The sequence below is a fragment of the Sycon ciliatum genome, chromosome 2 (genome assembly GCF_964019385.1).
Source record: "Sycon ciliatum chromosome 2, ocSycCili1.1, whole genome shotgun sequence".
Classification (NCBI taxonomy): Eukaryota; Metazoa; Porifera; class Calcarea; order Leucosolenida; family Sycettidae; genus Sycon; species Sycon ciliatum.
In genome coordinates this window covers 49,422,336-49,444,795 of record NC_088644.1, presented here as the reverse complement: position 1 = coordinate 49,444,795, position 22,460 = coordinate 49,422,336, and the positions used below count along the sequence as shown (strand labels likewise).

Genomic DNA, 22,460 nt, shown 5'->3' with positions numbered 1-22,460 from the left:
TACTGATGGCCACAAACAACGGCAGTTCAAACTTCACTGACGTGTTCATGAGCTGAGAGATTTCTCTCCACTATTTCTGTTGTGCATACAGGTCTGTCCAATATGCATTGACCGTATTGGGTATGGTATCTGCTTCGAGAAGGGAATCGCTGGAGCCACAGTCCAATTATACAGGCTTTCAAGAAACAGAGAGGATCCATCTTTCCAAGCTGATACCTGATGTGTACCGACAGAATTCTCACGAGATACCTTACGGACTACGTGTGGTGTGTACTTCATAGTACTCCTTCGTGTTATGGAACTTCAGTCACGCAGGCATGCACGCCAACTCGACCAACAGGCAGTACGAAAGTAACTAGTTGTTATTCAGGGAAGAACATTTCAGAGAGAGAGAGAGAGAAAACAAGTTGAGAGCAAAACGACAACATAAGAACTACTAATGAACTCATGGCAAAGAGTTCCCAAAAGGCAACTGAGTACAGCCAACTCAGATGCATATGGATTATCGGGCTAGAGCGATACTGAGTGCGGTGGTACAACTTCTACGCACAGCACGCAAGACTCGCAACAACGCACTATACCGGAACTAACGATAGCATGATAAGACTGAAAGCGTGCATACAGCAAGCAATGCAAAACAAAGGAAACACATCCATGCATCGTGTGCAGCAGACCACGATGATTGATGAAAGGGCAAACTGTCATCCTGGGTGAAACACTACCCATGTAGGCTTACAGCATGATCAACGAATAGTGAAGCAATAGACAGATAGATAGGTTCAGTTATATACATTACATTCGACTACTATCTAGAATCAAGTCGACTGAAACAAGTTCAAACAACTCTGGCTTCAAACGAGCCGTCGATTAGACAAACAAAACATTCTCTCATATGCTGGAGCACTCTGACAACTCACGACCTATTCCTAACGATTTCCACCGCTTATAAATATGTAGAGTGCTGATTGGAATGTGCTCACAATCTCAACAATTCAGTGCTATAATTATTTGAACAATGTGTTAGAAATTATTCCACTTTTCCTTCTATAAATGTTGTATCCACATATAATCCACAGTGCTCCAAAGTTTCAGAGTTCTCAGGGTATCAAACAAAATTATTTCAAATACAGTGAAATTGTTCGTGGACATTATAGCGTAACTAATTTACTTGTAGCTCCCTGGTCCTTTTCTTTGCTATAAATTAATCCTTTGCTCTCTAGCCGCCTGCGAGTCCAACAGTGAAATTGTTAGTTCATATTTATAATGTGGGAGGGGGTTGAACATATTTTTTATATAAGGGACCTGCAAATGTAATACCACAGTACAGTAGCCGGCAAATATGTAGAAAACAGAAATGCATGTTCCCATCATTGTACATGGACGGGCGCAGCAGGCTGAAGCTATCAGCCAGAACAGGATTTACAATCACTTAGAGATACTTGAGCTATTCCAGTATTCTCCGTGAGCTGTCCCATTCCACAATGGTTCTTGCCACCATTATTTCTGGTAGTATCCATGTGCATAGTTCCAAGACCATCTCGGATTCTTCAGCAATTTGTGCCACGGCAAAAGACAATGCTTGACTCAGTCACTGGGGCTGTCAAACTTCCCATCACAAATGAACTTCAATTTCTCATCTGTTTCAAGTAAATGTACTGCCATGACTTGACCATGCTTCATCCACAGCTGGGCGAAGATTGTGGCGTTGAATTCCATAGCGCACCTTCTTGCTGCCATGCAGGAGTATGTTGAGAGAAGTGAACATATTTTTTCTAAAAAACAACAGCCACTGAAGAGGATAGCAATAGCCTTGGGTGAATTTCCTGCAGGTACACGTTGTTGGAAGGTCTACTGGTCGGTCTCCATATCGTCAAGTTCAGAAATCACCTGTACTACACATCTTGTAGAAGGGATCCTGATCGAATAATTTTCTGGTCATAAAATTCACTAAACTGAGGGCGAGACAAATAGTCAGTACTCCCCGATTCCGTCAAGCTGCTTTGAAGTCTGGATGCACATGTGATGCTAACAAGCTCCTTGTTACTTCCAGCAGCTTCACTCTCCCTGCGACAGCGGCTATCAACCTCTCTCTCCATCGTCAACAATTATCACAGATTCAACATTCTACATTTATCAGCACTGCACTGGGTGAATATGTCTCGGGACGAATTTAGCGGATCAACAACGCTTCGCTGGAGATAAATTCTCCTCTGGAGGACCTTCAGGGTACCTGGAAAGGTATAGAAGACGGGATCGCCCACGACGTTGAGAGAACATAGAAAATAACCTCCTCTTCGATTGAAAATTGGCCAAAAAGTATGTGAAATGTATGTGCGCAGATGCATTTCCACTGGCAAGCTAATCCCTCATAACGTCATCAGCGCTCGCTCTGCGAAATTCAAAAGTCGTCTTCCTGCTCGACTCGATCGCTTCTGGAGACTCGTTCTTGTTCGAGGGGTCTTCTCTTTCACCTACCTTCGTCTTGGCATCGAAAACTCGGCGTCGAAAATGAAGCCGGAGTGCCCCTTTAAAACAAAATGGCGCCACGATTTATTGAAAGTGGTATACAGTGAACTTCGCTAATAACGACTGCGGATATAACGACAATTCGCGAATAACGACAGAATTTCCATGCCCAGAGAAAAGTCCCATCCCACTGTAATACATATAATGAGACTTCGGGTATAACGACACTTCGCGAATAAGGACACCTTTTTGATGCTCCGCCGAGTGTCGTTATAAGCGAAGTTGACTGTAGTTGGTGGTATGAGTGTTCAAAACCATTTGAACTTAATACTGTTCGTCTTCTTTTTGACATGCTCTCTTTCCATCGTCCTTAGCTTTTGTTTGTTGTGAGCTGTTTTGGCTTTCTCCTGTACCTCTGGGGGATGCCAAGTGATGGTTTTGAGAGGCTGGTGATGGCTGTGAGCGAGAGTTTGCCGATCGGCGTCGTCCTCGCTCTAGCGATGAAAATACTAGTTACTGCGCACCTGGCAGATATCACAACACGTCGAAGCGTCCAGGAGCAAAGGAATCTTGGGTTTTCACTGGAATCTAGTTCCTCCAGCATCGTGTAGCCCACCGTCGGTGAATGGCGGTCCAGAAAGGTCGAACCTGGTCTTCTGCAGCATCTCGCAGTCCTGCGAGGCACACCGTGTACGCCTGCCATGTATTGTACAAATAAAACTCATGCAGTAGTGGACTCTACAGTGATGAGTCTCAGCCTGTATGCTGCAAAAGACACAGGAAATGTGACTGGTGCCTGTACACTAAGTGACTGGACGCCAACACCCCAGTCTTCTCCTGCAGGATCTGTTTGACATTGACATTATGCAGTAGGTCGGCATTGACCTGGTTTGGCAGCTATCGTAATAGTATCTGCCTGGTTGGATGTAGCAGGTTGGTGTTTGCTCGTCGTCCAGTCCGGAATTTTCTTGTAACTCACGGTGGAGTACGCGCAGGGTTTGTGATCATCCCTGTTCACTTCAATATTATCAAACACAACGTTCCCTTTGTCACTCATCTTATCCTGAGTACTGAATTTGCTGACAATATTGCACCACGCTTGTCACAACCTACCGCCACTGCTGGCGGTGGCGACTGGTTCGTCAATGGCGGTGACCAGGCTGACTGACTAGCTTCGAGACAGCGGCCTCGTTGTCAACCCCGCGGCAGCCTAAAGGTTGATTTTATCGATCCAGCCTCAGCGCTATGTTGACGATGCCCTAGTGACTGTGTGTCATGGATTGCCTTGCCATCAGCAGTCATTGCCGTCCACCTTGGTGCAGCCCTCAACAACTGGCTCAGCCCATGGGAGTCTCAAGTGGACAAAGTTGTTGCCAAAGTAGCTCAGAAGATTGGTGCATCGTGGTGTAGGTGAGCACATAACTAGAACTTCCCAGCGCCTATTTGTCCAGGCTGCGATACTATGTGACATGCTGTACTGCACATTCTTTTCAGCACTGCAAGGCCGGCAGCTGGACCGACTGCAGGGGCCGCGCACATGCAGGCCGCCTGTTGCCAGTGCAGCATTCTGGAACGTTCCTTCCTTCTGAGATCCGTGGAATAATAACTTTCTTTGCTTCAAAGCAAGTTGCTTACCTTTCTGTTGTGCTCCTAGTGTCCTTACAACAATAACCTACAGCAATGTTTTATTTTCCTTTCCATTCCCCAACCAATGAATACTACAATGTCGATTCTATTTCTGAATACTTAAGTGTGTGCCTGCGCACGCACGTGTGTTTGTGTGTGTGTGTATACCTCACTCGCCACTCGAAGTTCTGTTCCCCATCACTGGAACACTGCCTGTTCTTTCAGGACCTGCGGATGGGCATTCAATGATTGTATTGTGTGTGTGTGTGTTTCATTCAGAATCAGATCCGCTATCGTTGCTATAAGAGAAAATCTGTGGGTTCACATCCAGTGCATTTGTAGATTGGCGTGCTTTTCTCGCCACGGGCGCATACATGGGATATTGTGTGTGTGTGCGTGCGTCTGTGTGTATGGGGATATTGTCTGTATCGGCTTTTGGTACTGATGTTCAGGTCTGTGCTTGAATGTGTGAACATGAAATTGTTCGGTTCTGTGCATGCTATTGCTATGTTGTATATTATTGTATGTATGTGTGCATTTCCATGAACAGTGTAGATGAGCATGGAGAGTGCATTCATCCCTCATCAACCACTTCCCCTTGGGCTTATGAGAGTTTTTTCTGCGTACCTCTCATCTTTGTTTGTTTCTCTCTGATACTGTATTGATGCCGGTACCTGTACCTCGATGTGCTCCTCTATCTGCAGTCGCCTTTAACCTTCGGTCAAGTTAACGTTTATTGTGCTCTATTTATCGTGCGAATCAAAATAAACAATAATACAGTCGTCCCTCTCTAATCCGGCACTTTATAATCCAGCACCCTCGATAAACCAGCACAATTTTCAGTAGCCAAATGTCCTCTTCATGCACATTGCAGCAGTGGATCAGATTTGTTAATCCAGCACCCTCCCTAAACCAGCAGATTTCCGTGGCACAAATGGTGCCGGATTATAGAGGGACCACTGTAACACAAGTCGTGCTAGAGAGACGACATGTGCGTGTAGTAGGGTTGATGCGATGGGACGTTATAATTAGGTGGAACAGAACACACATCGGGCAAATTGATTGGGCATCATTGATTGTGCTCAGTCTAAACAGTGAACATAATAATTATCTCCAGTGACAGATTGTAGCGGCTAGCCTCCAATAGGTAGCTGGCACTAGTCGCTACTGCTTGTTTGACAGGTGCCGCCAGAACCCCTGTTGCTTCATGCACATGCCCTATTCTGGGGCATACTGAGGTACTTTGATTTTGTTGACTGCATGTAGACAAAATCCAATAGTAGTACTCGTAGACCTTGGCTCTTTGTAGGTCAACCACCATCGCATGGATCGATCGGTGACTATGCACTTGGAGGTTGGAATAGCTCGCGCTGAACAGATCTTGCCATGGCCCAGGGAGTGAACTCGCTTACTCGACTATGCCGGTTTTAGTTAACCAGCATGAGTGGTGCAATTTGTCCATACAATGTTGCGAGCTCACAGTTGTTTGGGCAGGTTTTGAGCTGCACCACGAAACAAAGCGAAACTTAACGGCGTGACTGTAGAGCAAGGAAGCGGCGAGACGGCACTTCCAGGACGAGACAGGCAGTAGAGATGTGTTCACAGCACGAGCAACCTCTCAAACCCTGCCGGTACTCCACAGTTACAAGAAAATGTCGGACTGGACGACGCGCCAATGCAAACCTGCTACATCCACCCAGGCAGATAGCTGCCAAACCAGGCCAATGTCGACCCACTGCATACCGGTACGTCAATGTCAAACAGATCCTGCAGGAGAAGACTGGGATGATATTGGCGTCCAGGGTACGGACACCAGTCACATTTCCTGCGTCTTTTGCAGCATACAGGATAGACTCATCACTATAAAGTCCACTACTTCGTGATTTTTATTTGTAGAATACATGACAGGCGTATTCAGTGTGCCTCGCAGGACTGCGAGATGCTGCAGAAGACCAGGTTCGACCTTTCTGGACCGCCATTCACCGACGGTGGGCTACACGATGCTGGAGGAACTAGATTCCAGTGAAAACCCAAGATTCCTTTGCTCCTGGACGCTCCGACGTGTTGTGATATCTGCCAGGTGCGCAGTAACTAGTATTTTCATCGCTATAGCGAGGACGACGCCGATCGGCAAACTCTCGCTCACAGCCATCACCAGCCTCTCAAAACCATCACTTGGCATCCCCCAGAGGTATAGGAGAAAGCCAAAACAGCTCTCAACAAACAAAAGCTAAGGACGATGGAAAGAGAGCATGTCAAAAAGAAGACGAACAGTATGAAGTTCAAATGGGTTTGAACACTCGTGCTACCAACTATACCACTTTCAATAAATCGTGACGCCATTTTGTTTTAACACGCATACGGTCCATTTCATTCATCTTTATTCATTTGAAATAAAAGAATACGAGTGATACCTTTCACCACTGCCTTCATTCGCACCGTTTAAATTTATGCCATGATGCAATCTTTCACGACTGCTGTCATTTACACTTTTGCTTAATGGGTATATGACCTGTATCCAGATATACTCATTACTGGATTCTGGAGTAAAGCACTCTTTTCTTGCTCGTATTATTGTTTATTCTTTGCCTCCTATTTTCCTTCTTTCGACCCCGCTTCTCTGCGCCCCTAGCCCTTCCCTTGCTTTCTCTTGTCCAATACTGTCTTCTGACTTGTTGAGCGGCCTGAGCGTATGCTAGGGTGGATGTGTATTAAGCTGATTTGTTGACTTTTGCAGTACTACACTCTGATGCAAACGCGGAGAGGCAGATCATAATAATTTTGATGAGTAGTAGTAGTAGTTTTTATTATTTTACTAGGTGAGTCCCAACAGGCTACTGCCTTTTTACTGGGAACCCTAGGTGAAGTTTAACCATATTAATGAACAGAGCAAGAGTGTGGGCCTGTCGACAGTCAGCTGGAAGAGAGTTCCACCTGCCTGCCGCCAGAAAAGAATGAACCAGTGAATAATTGTGATGGGAATCTTTTCAGCACTAGTGGTACAATCATGTTTTCAAATTCGACAGCATGTTACACGGCGAGGACGCACAGTGCTCCCGGCTACAACTAAATAATTATAACCCGCTTGGCAGGGTCTCGGTCTTGCGACCATTTGAACCGTTAAGCCACCACCAAGGACAACAACACAACATCAGCAAAAACAAAATTTTCCAAAGTCAACCATCCCCTAGAATAAAGAGGGTTCGAACCAGGGGGTTTTCCCAATACGGTTCAAATGGTCGCAAGACAGGGACTCTGCGAAGCGGGTTATGGTTGTAGTTTGGAGCAGGGAGTAGTACATTACCGGTATTTTAACATGTTTTTCGATTTTGACAGCATGTTACAAGGCGAGGACGCGTAGTGCTCCTGACTACAACCATAACCCGGTTGGCAGAGTCCCGGTCTTGCGACCATTTGAACCGTATTGGGAAAACCCAGGTTTGGACCCTCGTTACTCTAGGGGTTGGAAGGATTTAGAAAATTTCGTTTTTTGTGTTGTAGAAGTCGTCGTGTTGCCGCCGCAGTATTGTTCACGTTATCGCGTTGCTGCCGCTGCAGGGATCACGTCTGGAAAGGATTTTGTGATTGTGATGTTGTTATTTTCCTGTCTTCCTCTGTAATTTGTAATTATCTTTCTTTTTTCTTTTGTTCTTTTTTTGTCTTTTCCAACTTCTGCCCATGGCGTCCTTCTCTTAGCTCGTCAGCTGTAACAGCCAGTCATAGTCATCACCATGACGACTGCTGTGAGAAGGTGCTCGCTGCCGACGAGGTTGGTGACGTTCCGACGAGGCCATGGGTAGGCCTTCACCACGTCGGAACACCCCGTCTGCACGTTGTTGTTGTGGTCTGGGTGTTGATGGACGTTGATGTTGTTGTAGTAGTTGTTGTTGTTGTTGTTGTTGTTGTTGTTGTTGTTGTTGTTGTTGTTGTTGTTGTTGTTGTTGTTGTTGTGGTTGTTGTTGTTGTTGTTGTTGTTGTTGTTGTTGTTGTTGTTGTTGTTGTTGTTGTTGTTGTTGTTGTTGTTGTTGTTGTTGTTGTTGTTGTTGTTTCAAATCTTTATTCTCACGATAGCCAGTGGCCAATAAGAGATAATAGTGTAAGAAAGGAGAAAGAGTGAGGAAGAATTGGGTGGGCAGGGCCTAGGGGTTAATGACTACTTAAGTGTACGGGCAGGGGTGGTCACCACACGAGCATACAGAGTTGCGTACTTAAGTGTACGGGCAGGGGTGGTCGCTACACGAGCATACAGAGTTGTGCAACAGCAGGGATATCTCGGATTTGAAGGGAGTACGAGAAGGGATTTCGCGAAGCTGGGTGGGCAGGCAATTAAAGTAATGAAGGGCCTTGTACAGGAGAGAATGGAGACAGCGGTCAGTCCGCGGAGTTGGCAAGTGCCAAGTACGAGAGCGACGTAAATTATACGAAGGTTGTACGTTGCTAGCAGTACGCAGCGAGAGTATATGTGGTGGGGCATAATTGTGGCGCAGAGAATGCGCGAAGAGTATATGTTTAACTTTAAAGCGTGAAAATAATGTTGGCCATTTGATGCGATGCAAAAGGTGGGAGTGTTCTAAGTGTGTGTAAATGGGAAGGTGGAGACATTATTCTGGCGGCTTTCCGCTGGAGTCATTCTAGCCTGTCAAGGGAAGTGTGGGACAACGGTGTGAGAGCATTGCTCGCATATGAGAATATAGGTAGTATGTATGTCTGATAGATGTGAGATAAAGAATCACTGGTGAGTGTAGACCTTAGTCTAAAAAGAATATTGAAAGACTTGAGTGATTTTTTGACTATGTATTCAACATGCTCCGTCCAACGGAGGTCATGCTGAAAGATTATTCCGAGGTGTTTGTGTTTTTGTGCTACGGTAAGCGGACTATTCCTGAGGGTGATCTGGGGTAGCTGTTCAGGGGGGCGGTTATTGTGGTAGAACGGGAGGATGACTGTTTTCTTTGTGTTAACCAGCAGGTGCCATCTTTGAAGCCAGTCTCCAGCTGCTGTGACACTCTGTTGTAGGTTTCGGGTGCAGTCTTGAAGAGTTCTCGTTATGGAAATCAGAGCGGTGTCATCTGCAAACTGGCTACAGGTGGTGCTGGGATTCTCACATGCGTGTGGAAGGTCTATGGTGTAGACGAGGAATAGAAGCGGCCCAAGAACAGATCCCTGACGGACGCCGGCAGGGATCTCGAGGAAAGGCGATAGGTCGCCATCCACCTGGACCCTTTGCCGACGCCCCAACAGGTACCGTCGGAACCACTCCAGGGCGTTGCCCTGGACACCATAGTGGGAGAGTTTTGCTAGAAGGCCTGCATGCCACACACGATCGAAGGCCTTGCTTAGATCGAAAAAGCAGGCATTGACGTGTTTCCCGTCGTCTCTCGCAGTGGAGAGGGTGTGGACGAGACGGGCGAGCTGCTGCTCAGTGCCGTCTTTCTCGCGGAATCCGGACTGCTGGTTGGGTAGGTGGGGTGTGATGTGCTTGTAGAGGAGTTGATGCGCAATTTTTTCTTGGATTTTTGATGTAGTGCTCAAGAGAGAGATGGGTCTATAATTTGTTGGTTGGGTTGGGTCACCCGGCTTGGGTACTGGAGTAATGGTGGCATCTTTCCACTCCTGTGGGATTTCTCCGGTTTGGAACGATAGATTAAAAAGGGACGATAACGACGGTGCAAGTTCCTTAGCCGCTTCTTTGAGTAGGCGGTTTGGAATAGAGTCAAACCCGGGGCTTTTGTTGGTATCAACTCCGCGGAGGAGTTTTTCGACCTCAGCTTGGGAAGTCGAGATTTCTTGAAGGGGACTGAGGATGTCAGGGGTGGTGTTGATGGCTGGAGTTTGCTCATCCGCACTGGCCACGGACAGCTTGCTCTGTGAAATGAAGAATTCGTTGAGGGCAGCGGCTTTTTGTGCTGGTGTCGTTGCAGGAAATGCTTGGCTGACGAGTTCGGGTATGCGTTGTTTTGTAGCTGTAGTTAGGTGCTTCATGAGGCGGTGTAGGGAAGTAGAGGAGGCTGTTGAGTTGTTAACGAAATCCGATTTAGCACGACGCAGGAGGGTGGTGACACGGTTTCTTTGGGCAGTGAACGTGTTCCAGTCGTCAGACGAGCGTGAGTGAAGGTATATTCTGTGTTTTCTGTGCTTATCCTTGATCTCTTGTTGTTGTTGTTGTTGTTGTTGTTGTTGTTGTTGTTGTTGTTGTTGTTGTTGTTGTTGTTGTTGTTGTTGTTGTTGTTGTTGTTGTTGTTGTTTGAATTCTTTATTCTCACGATGGCACCATCGCCAATAAGAGATAAATTGATGAGAAGGTGAGATTGTGGGTTAAACCGTTGGAAAGTGATTTACATCACTTTGAACTTTACAAGTATGGGAGAGGGTGAGCGCTGCAGGAGCAGATTGAGTTAATCAGCAGTGAGCAGATTTCTTGTTTGAACGCAGGTCGGGAGGAGACGTCACGAATGCTAGCAGGGAGGGCATTGTAGTATTCTAGGGACTTGCACAGTGGGGAGTCTTTACAGCGATCGGTTCTGGAGGGTGGGAGGTGCCAAGTGCGTGCGTGTCGAAGGCTGTACTGGGCCGTAACTTGAGCGGGGGTGTTGAGCAAGCGTATGTGTTGTGGGGCATATTGGTATTTTATGGAGTGAGCAAGAAGGGTGAGCTTCACTTTGCGGCGAGAGAACATTGTCGGCCATTTGAGCCGATGGAGCAGTGTTGAATGATCCAGAGGAGTGTAAAGGGGGAGACGGAGGCAGATTCTGGCCGCCTTGCGCTGGATTCGCTCAAGACGGTCAAGGGCTGCGATTGAGAGCGGGGTGACAGCAATGCATGCATATTCAATTATAGGCAGGATATACGTTTTGTAAATGAGAGAGAGTGATTTAGTGTGTAGAGTTGATTTGAGCCTAAAGAGAATATTAAAAGATTTTACGGCGTTCTTCAGCACAAAGTCAAGGTGGGCTGACCATCTTAGGTCGTGCTGAAAGATGATGCCGAGGTGACGATGTTGTGTTACTGTTTCTAATAGGGTTTGGCCAAGTTTTATTTCGGGTAGTCGTGGTGGGGGTCGGTTAGCATGGTAGAACGGGAGGATGACGGTTTTCTTTTTATTGACTAGCAGGTGCCAGCGCTCTAGCCATTCTGCTGCGGCATCGACGCTTCTTTGTAGCGCAGCCTCACACTCAATGTAGCTGCCTGCAATGGCAATTAGTGCGGTGTCGTCCGCGAACTGGCTACACGAGGTTGTAGCATTTTCACAGTTGTTGTTGTTGTTGTTGTTGTTGTTGTTGTTGTTGTTGTTGTTGTTGTTGTTGTTGTTGTCGTTTTTCTTAGTGTTGTTCTCGTTGTTGATTCCACATATAAAACAGAGTCATAATATTTCGTTAATCAGCTTCAGGGGACTTTTTTCTTCAATTGTGAACGATTTGTGGAATGTTGCAATTGGTAACATGGGACATAAGTTCAGTGCAGCGCCCAGGATGTTTTTCAGGTGAGGTACGCCGGTTTAGGGGTCAAATGTCAGAGTCAGCATTGCTTAAAGCCTGGTTCACACTAGGCCGATTTTCCGGCCGTTGCTCCGACACCGACTCCGACATGGAGTCTGCCGACTGTGTCGACTGAGTCGGACGGCCTGTTCACACACGGGGAACGACTCACTCGCAGTCGCATCGATTATCCATAAAAGCAAGAGTTCATAATATAATAATAATAATAGTTACAGTTCGCATGTCACTCATGGAAGGATCCATGGGCTTAACGCATCTGTCAACGAAATCCAGGCAGAAGAGCCGACAAAAGGCATCTCATTATTGTTAGAACGTATCGCAGCAAGAACAACTACGCAAGCGCAGCACATTTTTCCACAAGCATCAGCCATTCTTTCTTGTCTAGAGCCAGTTCAAAACAGTCAGAAATATCAATATTGGCGTGCTTTAGATCACTTTTAATATTGTCAATCCATCTGAGATGGGGTCGGCCACGTGGGCGCTTGATGTCCCGGGTATTAATTGCCATCTCCAGTGCTTGGTAGGATGCTGAGTTACGTCCTTCGCGAACAACATGGCCCAGCCAGAGCAGCCGACGTCTGCGACAGGTAGTGCTGACTGGGCCTTGTCGCGTTGAGGCGTACACCTTGGCATTCGACATGTGGTGAGGGTACACCACACCAAGCAGGTACCGCAATTTTCTGCGGTGCCATGCGTCCAGCCGATTACTGAGTTGCTGTGTCAGGGCCCACAGTCCGCAGTTATACAACAGGATAGGCAAAATGAGGGCAGAGAACATACAAAGTCTGGAGCTCAGTTTATGACGCTTCCACGAAATGGAGCCGAACGCTCTATTCGCAGCACCTATTCTTGCCTGAATATCCTCTGCGGACCCTAACAAAGAGCCAAGCAGCTTGACAGATTGCCAAGAGGAGTCGGCTTTAGTTACTGTAATATATTGTGTTTTCTGAATATTTAACATTAGGTTATCTTCTTTGAATTTTTCACTTGATTTCTCCACAATCTCCTCGACTTCTCGCCTCTCCGTGTCATGGATTGTTGTGTCGTCTGCATATTGGGTGGTTGGTGCTGGTAAAGATAAGTGCGATAGTATAGGATCAAGGTGGCGCTTGGCTCCCTCAGCATACACATTGTACATGATGGGAGACAGCGGATCCCCCTGCACTACTCCGATATTTGTAGCAAACGCTTTGCCTAAATGAGAACTGAGTTTCACTCTCACCGTCGTGTCCGAGATCAGAGTGGCAACGACATCAGTGGCAGCTCCAGAGTCTGAAAATCGCGCCAACGCCTTCTCACGGACAATGGTATCAAATGCTCCGCTGAAGTCTAATAGTGCGGCAGAGTATTTCCAGTCACCGAGTAGTGCACGTTCGCACATGACACGCGTATAGAAAACTCCGTCAGCCGTGGAGCGTCCGGGTGTAAAGCCTGCCTGACTTTCACGTACATATGAGGTGGTAGATTGTTGTGAACGCATGGTGATGATGCGGGTCAGCACCTTGCGAACAACTGATAGCAGCATGACCGGTCTGTAACTTTTCGGTGCACCCATAGGTTTTCCTCGTTTGTATACTGGCACCAGAAGGCCACATCTAAGGTCAGGTGGGCAATAGTGGAGTTCCTTAATGGAGTTGAATAGGGTAGTCAGCCATGGAGTAATGACAGTCGAAGCCGTACGTAGCAGTGCCGCACTGATCCCATCACATCCAACAGCGCCTCCGATTTTCTGGTGCATGATGGCCTTCCTAATCTCTTCAGAGGTAAATGGTTCGTCTTTCGCCTTACTGTTAGGCTGTGCCGGGAAAAGCGTTGGCTGGTCGCTCCGGTAAAACACTGATGCGAAATACTTGCTGAATTCCTCCAAATTCCAATTTACATTTGTGACATTTTCACCACTATCATTTGCGAGTCGTACTGGGGAAGGTTTGTCAGGATTTCGAAGTGCTTTTAGCTGTTTGATGGCATTGAAGTACGATCTTGCATCCGGTCGTAATGCGTCCACTGCCTCCGCTTTGTGCTGCCAATATAAGTCACCTTCGTTTCTGAGTAATGCTCGGATACGGTGAAGGATCTTGTTTCTACTTTGTGTTAGTTCTTTCCGCTTGTTCGGATCTTTTTCCATATGTATCCGGCTGTGAATTTCTTTTTGTTGAGTTGATAGCTCAATGACAGCAGGGCTCGTACTTCTAGCAATCCTCTTCTGTGGTTTCTTTCTTCCAAATGCCTTTTCCGCTGCTGCATGGGTAGATGACACAAATCTCTCCCAGGTTTGGTCTAGCGTGGAAATATCTTCAGGTGGGGTGTTTATGTCTGGCAACGTGCTTGCTATGGCATTTTTGAAACTTTCAGCAGAGTCTTGTGTGGGTTCGTTGTACTTGATGAAACAGCGGTCGTTGGTTGCTTTAGATGTTGTACACCGCCAGAATGTTAGTCAAGAGTTCATGGGGGTTATGAAATTTTGGTAGGACTTTACATTAATTATTTACATCAAGAGTACAAAGTACAAGAGGTCATGAACTCGACATCGACGCTCTTTGCTGTCATGGTGAAAAGCCTACCGTGATTGGTCCGAATCCCGCTCCATCACGTGCAAGCAGTAAAAATCGGCCGGCTTTTCGGCTAAGTATCGACCAGTCGATACTTGGCCGAAAACTAGTGCGACAAGAAAATCGCCGCAGGTTTGTCGGAACCCTGTACGACAACACAGTTCACACTACGCAATTTTCGCCCCGATCTTGAGGATTTTTCGTACGAGTCCATGTCGGCCGGAAAATCGGCCTAGTGTGAACCAGGCAACCTGGTGTCGTAGGTCGCGCGCGGGGATCGCGCGTAGATCTGCGTGCGGTGATGATGGCGCGCGTGGTACTCCGGAGTGTTTGTCGTCCTCGTCGTTTCGACAAATGCGAGCCGTACTTGCGGACTTGCTTCTTTCGCGATTGTGCGTTGCATCCCCCCGCCGTTGGGGTCAGTATTTGACCGGGGCGTTGTCCATACCGCTTGTTTTGGATTATGGTGCGCGGTGAGATGAGTGTGCGGTCTCCGTTGAGCTGGGTTTGTGGTGCCCAGGTCACGAGTACGACTCCGTAGAATCTACCGCCTAAACCGTGTGTGTGGTGTGTTGGGTTAATTATTTTTGTGGAGATCGAAAAAATGATCTCCGATCCGATCAAACGGCTCGATCGGGCCAGGCGGTCGTGTGTGCCTGTTGTGTATAGCGAGATCTGCAGAGTGCAGTAATATTGGCGCCCTTGTTGTAACCGTCTAGTAGTTTCTAGGTGAATGGATGCTGTAATCTGCTCGCGTGTGGTACTGCATGCTGAGCGCTGTGCTGTTCGGATCAAGAGTCGAAGAGAAGGTTGTAGATGGATCCAGAGCTGGTAACTAACTGCTACTTGTGAGGGGTTGCAGTCGTCAGTAGTGCTGATACTGATACTGATACATGGAGGAATATTCCGTTGTTGGTAGTGTCCTTATGGAGGGTGAATATGGTTGATGAGCTGACCTATTGTCTGTGGCTCTGCGTGAAGGAAACTAACTGCAAGTGAAAATAATTGTTGCGGATTCTATTCAGACTTAATTTTCCGTCTATGGAAAAGGTATCTTCTTTTGTTTTTTAGGGAGGTTGAAATTTCAGTCGACATAGTGACGCAATTGAATAGTTGTGATTAGGTGGTATGATTGCGTAAGATGGAGGACGGCAATTGGACCCATTAGGAAAAATAGACAAAAAAGGGGGCAAAGGGGGAAGGGAAAGTGTTTGATGGAGTGCTGTATTCTCGTAATGTAAGAAATTTGTATGTACATGTAATTACAGTGCGTATCGGTTACAGTGTGGTCGTATACAAGAATATACTGCCTACAAGAATGAACACTCATTTTTTAATAATCATAACACATATTTTATGTGTATATTTATTCTTACAAGCAGTATTATCGCATAGTAGAATATATCGGCCCTAAGAATGGATTTTATGCAGCAAAATATGCCAGATTAGTGCAAAGTGTAGTAATAACATCTATGCTCTGTGCATACTCAATACAATAATATTCAACCCAAAAAGAGAGTTATGTCCAAGGCAAGGGAGCATTGGAGAATCACTTTTTCTGTCCAGTCGGGCTCTTTCTTCCGACTTCTCTCGTATCTGCTGCTCCGCAGTCTAGTGGAGTCGCCTAGCACGACCGGTCGACCGCGAGTCTGATCCGTGTGTATCATGTGTACGTGTCCACATGCCAAACGTGCACGCAATGCGTGCATGCGCATATGATTATGTCACACGTGCATATGATATGTCACACGTGCATTATGATAATGTCACACGTGATTTATCATGTGTAAGAAATATCGGCAATAAGAATCAAATGTCATTTTTCAAACACCCACGCTATAACCGATACCTACTGTATGTGGAAAATTATGGACGGGTAATTGCCATTGATTCGTGTTATTATTAAGACGGACGACCTAGACTTACGGCAATGTTACCTAATCATGTAATTATATGTAAGTGTGTGTAACGTGTACTAGAACCAGTGAAAATTATAGATATGTAATTATATTACACGTATGTGGGTTATACATGTATGTAGTTGTAGTTCTGTGCGCAGATTGAGTATTTCGCTCCTGCTCTTGTAGCAGTTGAGCCCTCTTGCGTGAGGTAGTGCCTTTGCTGTTTGCGTTATGCAGAGCTCACTGACTTGTCAGTTTGAGCACTCTGGCAAGGTACGTTCGGGCCTGATTGGAAAATTTTATTTCCATTGCTATCAGGTTCGGCCTTATTTCCTCTGTGCTGTGCTGACGAGTCCACAAAGGACGAAACAGTTCTGTCCGCAGATTGAGTGTATGTAGTTGTATGTGAAAAGGCGACGAGGAGACAATAACTTTATTAATGCGATTAATAGTATAAGTGAAGCGGACATTACAAAATGATGAATGAGAATACATGTATCTAAAATGGTTGTTCCTAATCGATTTTCTTGAGACTATCATCAGGGAAAAATCGTCTCACAATAGAGGCTATACGGAAAACAAACTACTTATAGGTTATAGGATAGTGGGGAGTATACAAGGTGAGGTGTGAAGAAAAAAAAAAAAACTAAAGTGGGAGAGAATACGAAAGAAATTAGAAGAAAAGATGTGAGAGTGTTCAGACGGTGTGAGCTACTACAAAAGGTGAGTGAAATGAAGGCGTGGAAGCAGGTGACTGTGATAGAGTGAGGAAGTGTGAGGTGTAGGTGTATGCGAATGAATATGTGTGTGAATGCTAGGTGAAGAGTCTCAATTTTGTGACATTTTCTTTCTGAATGCATAGATTAGGATTGTGTTTACGGATGAAAACAGCTTCTAATACCTTAAGTTCACGAAACCTACGAGCACGGCACAAAACAGTGAAGCATGAATCGTCATACACTGAGCGGCATTGGCTACTAGACAAGAGGTGTTTTTTAATTGCTGACCCTTTCGTTGTGCTCTCACCTTCAGTCCGGTCATCTTCATCTTGGTTGTCCAACTCACTCTCTTCATCACTGCTCACACCTTCTTCATCCTCTTCCTCTTCCATCCCGTCCTCTGCACCCGACGACAATCCCACGCTACTGCTCACTGCCAGTCCATGTCCGGTTGTAGATGCCATTACCAGCGCACGAGTCATGCTCCTTGTTACTGGTCTCCGTACCTGTGCTTGTCCATTTCCTACAGTCTCACGTAACTGTGCACTTGCAGTGGGTTCACCCGCTGCTGTAATAGTGTGGTTCTGTTGTGCAACTGGCACCTGTTTGCGGGGACGGCCTCGCCCAGGTCGCTGGTCTTTGGCTGCATCTGACAAAAGGTACAATGGTACATGTTGTTTGACGCGTGCGTTCAGGTGCTGAAGGGTTCTTCCTACATATCGGCTATCACAATGCCGACATTCAAAATGATAGATTACATGGCTAATTAGTTGGGTAGGAAGAACATCCTTCATTCGCATACATATTCATTCGCATACACCTACACCTCACACTTCCTCACTCTATCACAGTCACCTGCTTCCACGCCTTCATTTCACTCACCTTTTGTAGTAGCTCACACCGTCTGAACACTCTCACATCTTTTCTTCTAATTTCTTTCGTATTCTCTCCCACTTTAGTTTTTTTTTTCTTCACACCTCACCTTGTATACTCCCCACTATCCTATAACCTATAAGTAGTTTGTTTTCCGTATAGCCTCTATTGTGAGACGATTTTTCCCTGATGATAGTCTCAAGAAAATCGATTAGGAACAACCATTTTAGATACATGTATTCTCATTCATCATTTTGTAATGTCCGCTTCACTTATACTATTAATCGCATTAATAAAGTAGTTGTATGTATTTATATGAAAATTATGTGTGAATTATAATTATATTTTCGTGACATATGGGGAATAGGGTTTTTTGTAGGTTGGTGAGTGTATCATTGCGAGTGTGTGTTGGTCAGGGGCATGCCAGGAAAAGAGTGTTCTCCCTTAGTGTCACAGCCATTCGTATGTGTACGTTACTCCAGCATCAAGGTTCATACCTGGCTGTCTTCCTTTGATGCGTCCTCGCCTTGTAACATGCTGTCAAAATCGAAAAACATGTTAAACTACCAAGCAAGGCTTCTGTATATACAATACTGGTATTGTACTACTCCCTGGTTTGGAGCACCGTGTGTCCTCGACTATACAAAGTCATGCATTAGACTATCAAGCAAGGCTTCTTATAGTACAATCCTGTAGTACGTGCCCTGGAGCTGGTCGCAAAAAAAGAATGGAATAATGGAAAAAATGGAAAAATGAAAAATAGGGATTCACTGGCCAGAAAAGTCACTTCAATCAGCTGTGTGGTGGATACCAGACTAAAATTAGTGGCGGTCAATTCATCAGTCTTGCAAGCTGTTGAATGGTGTAATCCCAGGACAAGTTGCTCTGTCTAACATAGCTGTTTGCTATCACTGCTTTCGCGATGGGCATGTCTGAGTCTGGTCGCTGGAGCTGGGCCTGCGGGCTGGCGACTCCGAGGTCTGCTGCCCTCTGCGCCTGTTTATTAAAAAGAAGTGATCGCGACGCCATTCCGGTTTGTTATATTTTGAAACGTTTGAGTGTACTGTAGTACTGTACCAAATCAGCGGACAGCTTGCTGCTTTGTTCTGTGCGAACTCATTGCTGTACACGTAACAGTGTTCCAAATTCTATCTATTTTGCGCCCAATACACTGTTTATCACAAAACGTGAGTGACTAAGGATTATTATGCATGTGTTGCTGTATCAATCTGGAATTTACGCCACAAGATTCCCAATCATGTTACTTCACTATAGACCATACATTCATAGCGTAACTTGTAGTTCCTTGGTCCTTTTTCTTTTCTATCAACACTGTACGTGGGTGGTGTCTGAATACATGTTCCCATCCACAACAACATATCCAATAATCATCTAGCAGCCAGTGTTACATGTACTACACCTCTCAGAATGCATGTTCATGGTGCAAAGGAGCAAGCGGAGTTGTGCATTGAGTGGAGCAGCCATTAGTACAAGGACAGATAGGGTGATTTGACGGCACAGCAATGCTATGTGCTTGTAACGGATGAGCTACATGATTATTCGTGATTGAAACTATCCAATTCTGATCCAAAAAATCAACAAACATGCAGGCAAAGCATGAGTAGGCTCCGGCAGCGCTCAGGCGTAAACACGTGTGCCCAAAGCTGCTGCTGGCACTCCGCTCTATCTAGAAATAAGCAGAAGCGGTTGGCGTAGCCTAGAGACCGCTTGGAGAGTGTTGGGAGGATGTGTGGTTATAAAGGATGGTTATAGCGGAGGCTGCGCATACAGAGAAAAGCAAAAAGCACGTTAAGGTAATGGCATAGCCATAGTTGTTGGTGCGCATCTTGCTGTATCCAGAGCAACAACAAAAATGCCGCTGTACATTAGACAGCAGAATGGCTGAAAGATGAAGGAATGTTTCAGCTGCAGTTTTGTTACTTCATGTACAATAGTTCCACGTCAAGCGCGGACAATCCGACCAGCAAGGCTGCAGGGTTTCTGTTGAGCAAGGCTCCTGTAGAAGTGCAGAAACGAACAAAAGCAGAGAACAACACTTTATCTCAGTGTACGTACCATTGGAACGTAGTATGCACAATTTAGCGTTTGCCTGATAGATCAGCACCCACCCCATTACAGCCTCTCTCTCAACTCTTTCTCTGATCTTGTCCAATAGAATTACAGGGTGCGACAGAGCTCTCGGCCATTGAAGAAAATGTTGAGTCACCTCCACCATTAAACTGCGCTCTTTAGCCGATTAGACCCTCCTGCACACAACCATCAGCATTGCGAGGACACTTCCGTAGACGATATTGATAAACTCCTTCAGACAGCTGTTTCACTAATACATAGCTCATCAGTGAAGGTAGATGTTGAATGATTAAAAATATAGACCAAACTGCTATTATATAGGGGTTTCCACATACAAAACTGGCATAGCTGAGGTGATAACGCGGGAAAAAGAAAGGTGTTAAGTACTGTTGACGCGCATGGGAAATGCATGCAGCGTTGGAAATTCGGCGCGGAAAATCAATCACTATTCAATGCAGAAATAACGTGCCAGAATCAGAGTTTGTTTGATTTTTGTTTGAAGTTTTATTTTACATCGCAAACCAAACGGGCATTGATGCCCAATATTATGATGGCGATAGAATAAAAGGTGTGGCTCGATAAAGCTTCACTTGCGAAAATGAGAAAACAGTCAAAAGGAAGTATTTGTACCGGTAATTACAAGTCAAGTTCGAACGAAGTAACAATCAGGGAGAAATAGGAAGATGAGGACCTATGCCAGAGGGGGGGGGGGGGTGCTATTCGGCCATATTAACCGTAGAAAAACACTTTTAGCAATATTTTAAACGGAGTTGGACGACGAGCGGACGTGAGTTCCTGTGGCAGGGTGTTCCAAAGCTTCACGGCGGAAACCAATGGTCGGCTGTCGCCAGATGTTCGCCGAGTTAGCGGAACAACGTATTTGCAATTGTCATTGCCACGGGTGTAACTGGGAGGTTGGAGGGCTACTCTATCTTTCAGAAGAGGGCTGATGCTGCTGGTGTGGACACGGTGCATAAGGAAACGGAGATTGCATTTGGCACGTTCAATTACAGGGGTCAGGGAAAGGCGAGTACTAGTGAGAGTCTGTGTACTAGTATTGCGGTTGTCCGAGCGCCATGAAGGCCTGCGAAAGCACCTCACGACCCGCCGACGTCGACAGCCACAGCAGCCCCTGGGGCATGACACTGTACTGCTCGCCCGTCGCGCCAAGATGCTTGGCAGTCGGACAACTGCAATACTAGTACACAGACTCTCACTAGCTACATAGTACTCTGATTCTGGCACGTTATTTCTGCATTGAATAGTGATTGATTTTCCACGCCGAATTTCCGACGCTGCATGCATGTCCCATGCGCGTCAACAGTACTTCACACTTTTCTTTTTCCCGCGTTATCACCTCAGCTATGCCTGTTTTGTATGTGGAAACCCCCTATATAATAGCAGTTTGGTCTATATTTTTAATCATACAACATCTACCTTCACTGATGAGCCATGTATTAGCGAAACAGCTGTCTGAAGGAGTTTATCAATATTGTCTACAGAAGTGTCCTCGCAATGCTGATGGTTGTGTGCAGGAGGGTCTAGTCGGCTAAAGAGCGCAGTTTAATGGTGGAGGTCACTCAACGTGTCCAACAGAATACGGATGTATTAAACATGTAATTCGCTCCCTGAGCTCTTCTTTGTAAATCACACGTTCAGATGTGCATCATAGCAGTCTGCATCTGATACATATCCCTCAATGTTTGATTACCGCTTACTACGTGAAGCTCGGGGTAAAAACACTTCTTTCATCCTCCTTTTATTGTTTGAACTAGCTCTGCCTTTTGGTATAGATCACTTTATTCCCGTAGCTATGCAGAAGACATTACTTCAGTAACGTCTGGCGCTAGCCAGGGTCCACACAGCTTTAATTTGGTATTTGTGTGTTTGTTTGTGTATTTGTGTCACGCCTGGCGCTATCCCGTATCTGTCCCGTACCGTACCGTACCATCAAACACAGCTGGCCACATACAGTTGGCCGCAATATTCAAATAGGGCTTTCAAACGCAAGATCATAACGTGAAGCAACTTGGAAGAATGGGTATGAATGTGAAGTGTATGGGGGAATGCATGTAGGGCGTTAGTGCGGGTTCGAATCCCAGGATATAGGAGAATTGAAAAATTTATAACATCCCTATGCTTTTTTTGCCGTCATCAAGGCGGTAGACGGTGTCGTATTACCCTCGATCGTACCTGCCCCGTACCTATCCCGTACCGTACTATACCATCAAAGACGGCTGGCCACAATGCATATTCAAATAGGGCTTTCAAATGCAAGATCATAACGTGAAGCAACTTGGAAGAATTAGTATGTATGCGAAGTGTATCGGGGGATGTATGCAGGGCGCGCGATAGTGTGGGTTCGAATCCCAGGTTATGTCTTAAAAAAAAAAGAATTTTTTAAGAATTTATAACATCCCTATGCTTTTTTTTGTCTAGGTCATCAAGGCAAAAAAGCATAGCGTACGGCCCTGAGCTTCCAAGCTCTCTCGTTGGACAGCCTGGAACCTCTCTGTTTTACAAAACACTCATTGCATTTTTGTAACTACACTGCTGAAACTGGGCAGTTGTAACTGCACCAATGAGCACTCGACTCAATAATCGAAGCTGAAAGGAGGAAACAAATGAAACATGGTATATCCATTCCTCACTCCCAGATTTAAACTTACGTTTGTTATGTGTATAACTTTTGTGTCAATATTCCAATTTTCGCTGTTTACTTTAGCTATCTTCTTCTTT

General features: G+C 45.8%; 2 protein-coding genes across 2 annotated transcripts in view; both read right to left on the bottom strand.

Moving 5' to 3' along the window:
* Positions 1-19,516: 19,516 nt before the first annotated feature.
* The window catches only part of LOC135810337 (fibrillin-2-like), a 22,561-nt gene continuing 19,617 nt past the window's right edge, over positions 19,517-22,460 (bottom strand). Inside the window, exon 6 of the mRNA XM_065323826.1 lies at positions 19,517-19,647. The gene's annotated coding sequence lies outside the window, so the exon portion shown is untranslated. The remainder of the gene's footprint in view (positions 19,648-22,460) is intronic.
* The window catches only part of LOC135810678 (uncharacterized), a 5,026-nt gene continuing 2,158 nt past the window's right edge, over positions 19,593-22,460 (bottom strand). The window contains exon 2 of the mRNA XM_065324170.1: positions 19,593-19,647. Coding sequence (XP_065180242.1) covers positions 19,593-19,647 — 55 coding nt within the window. The remainder of the gene's footprint in view (positions 19,648-22,460) is intronic.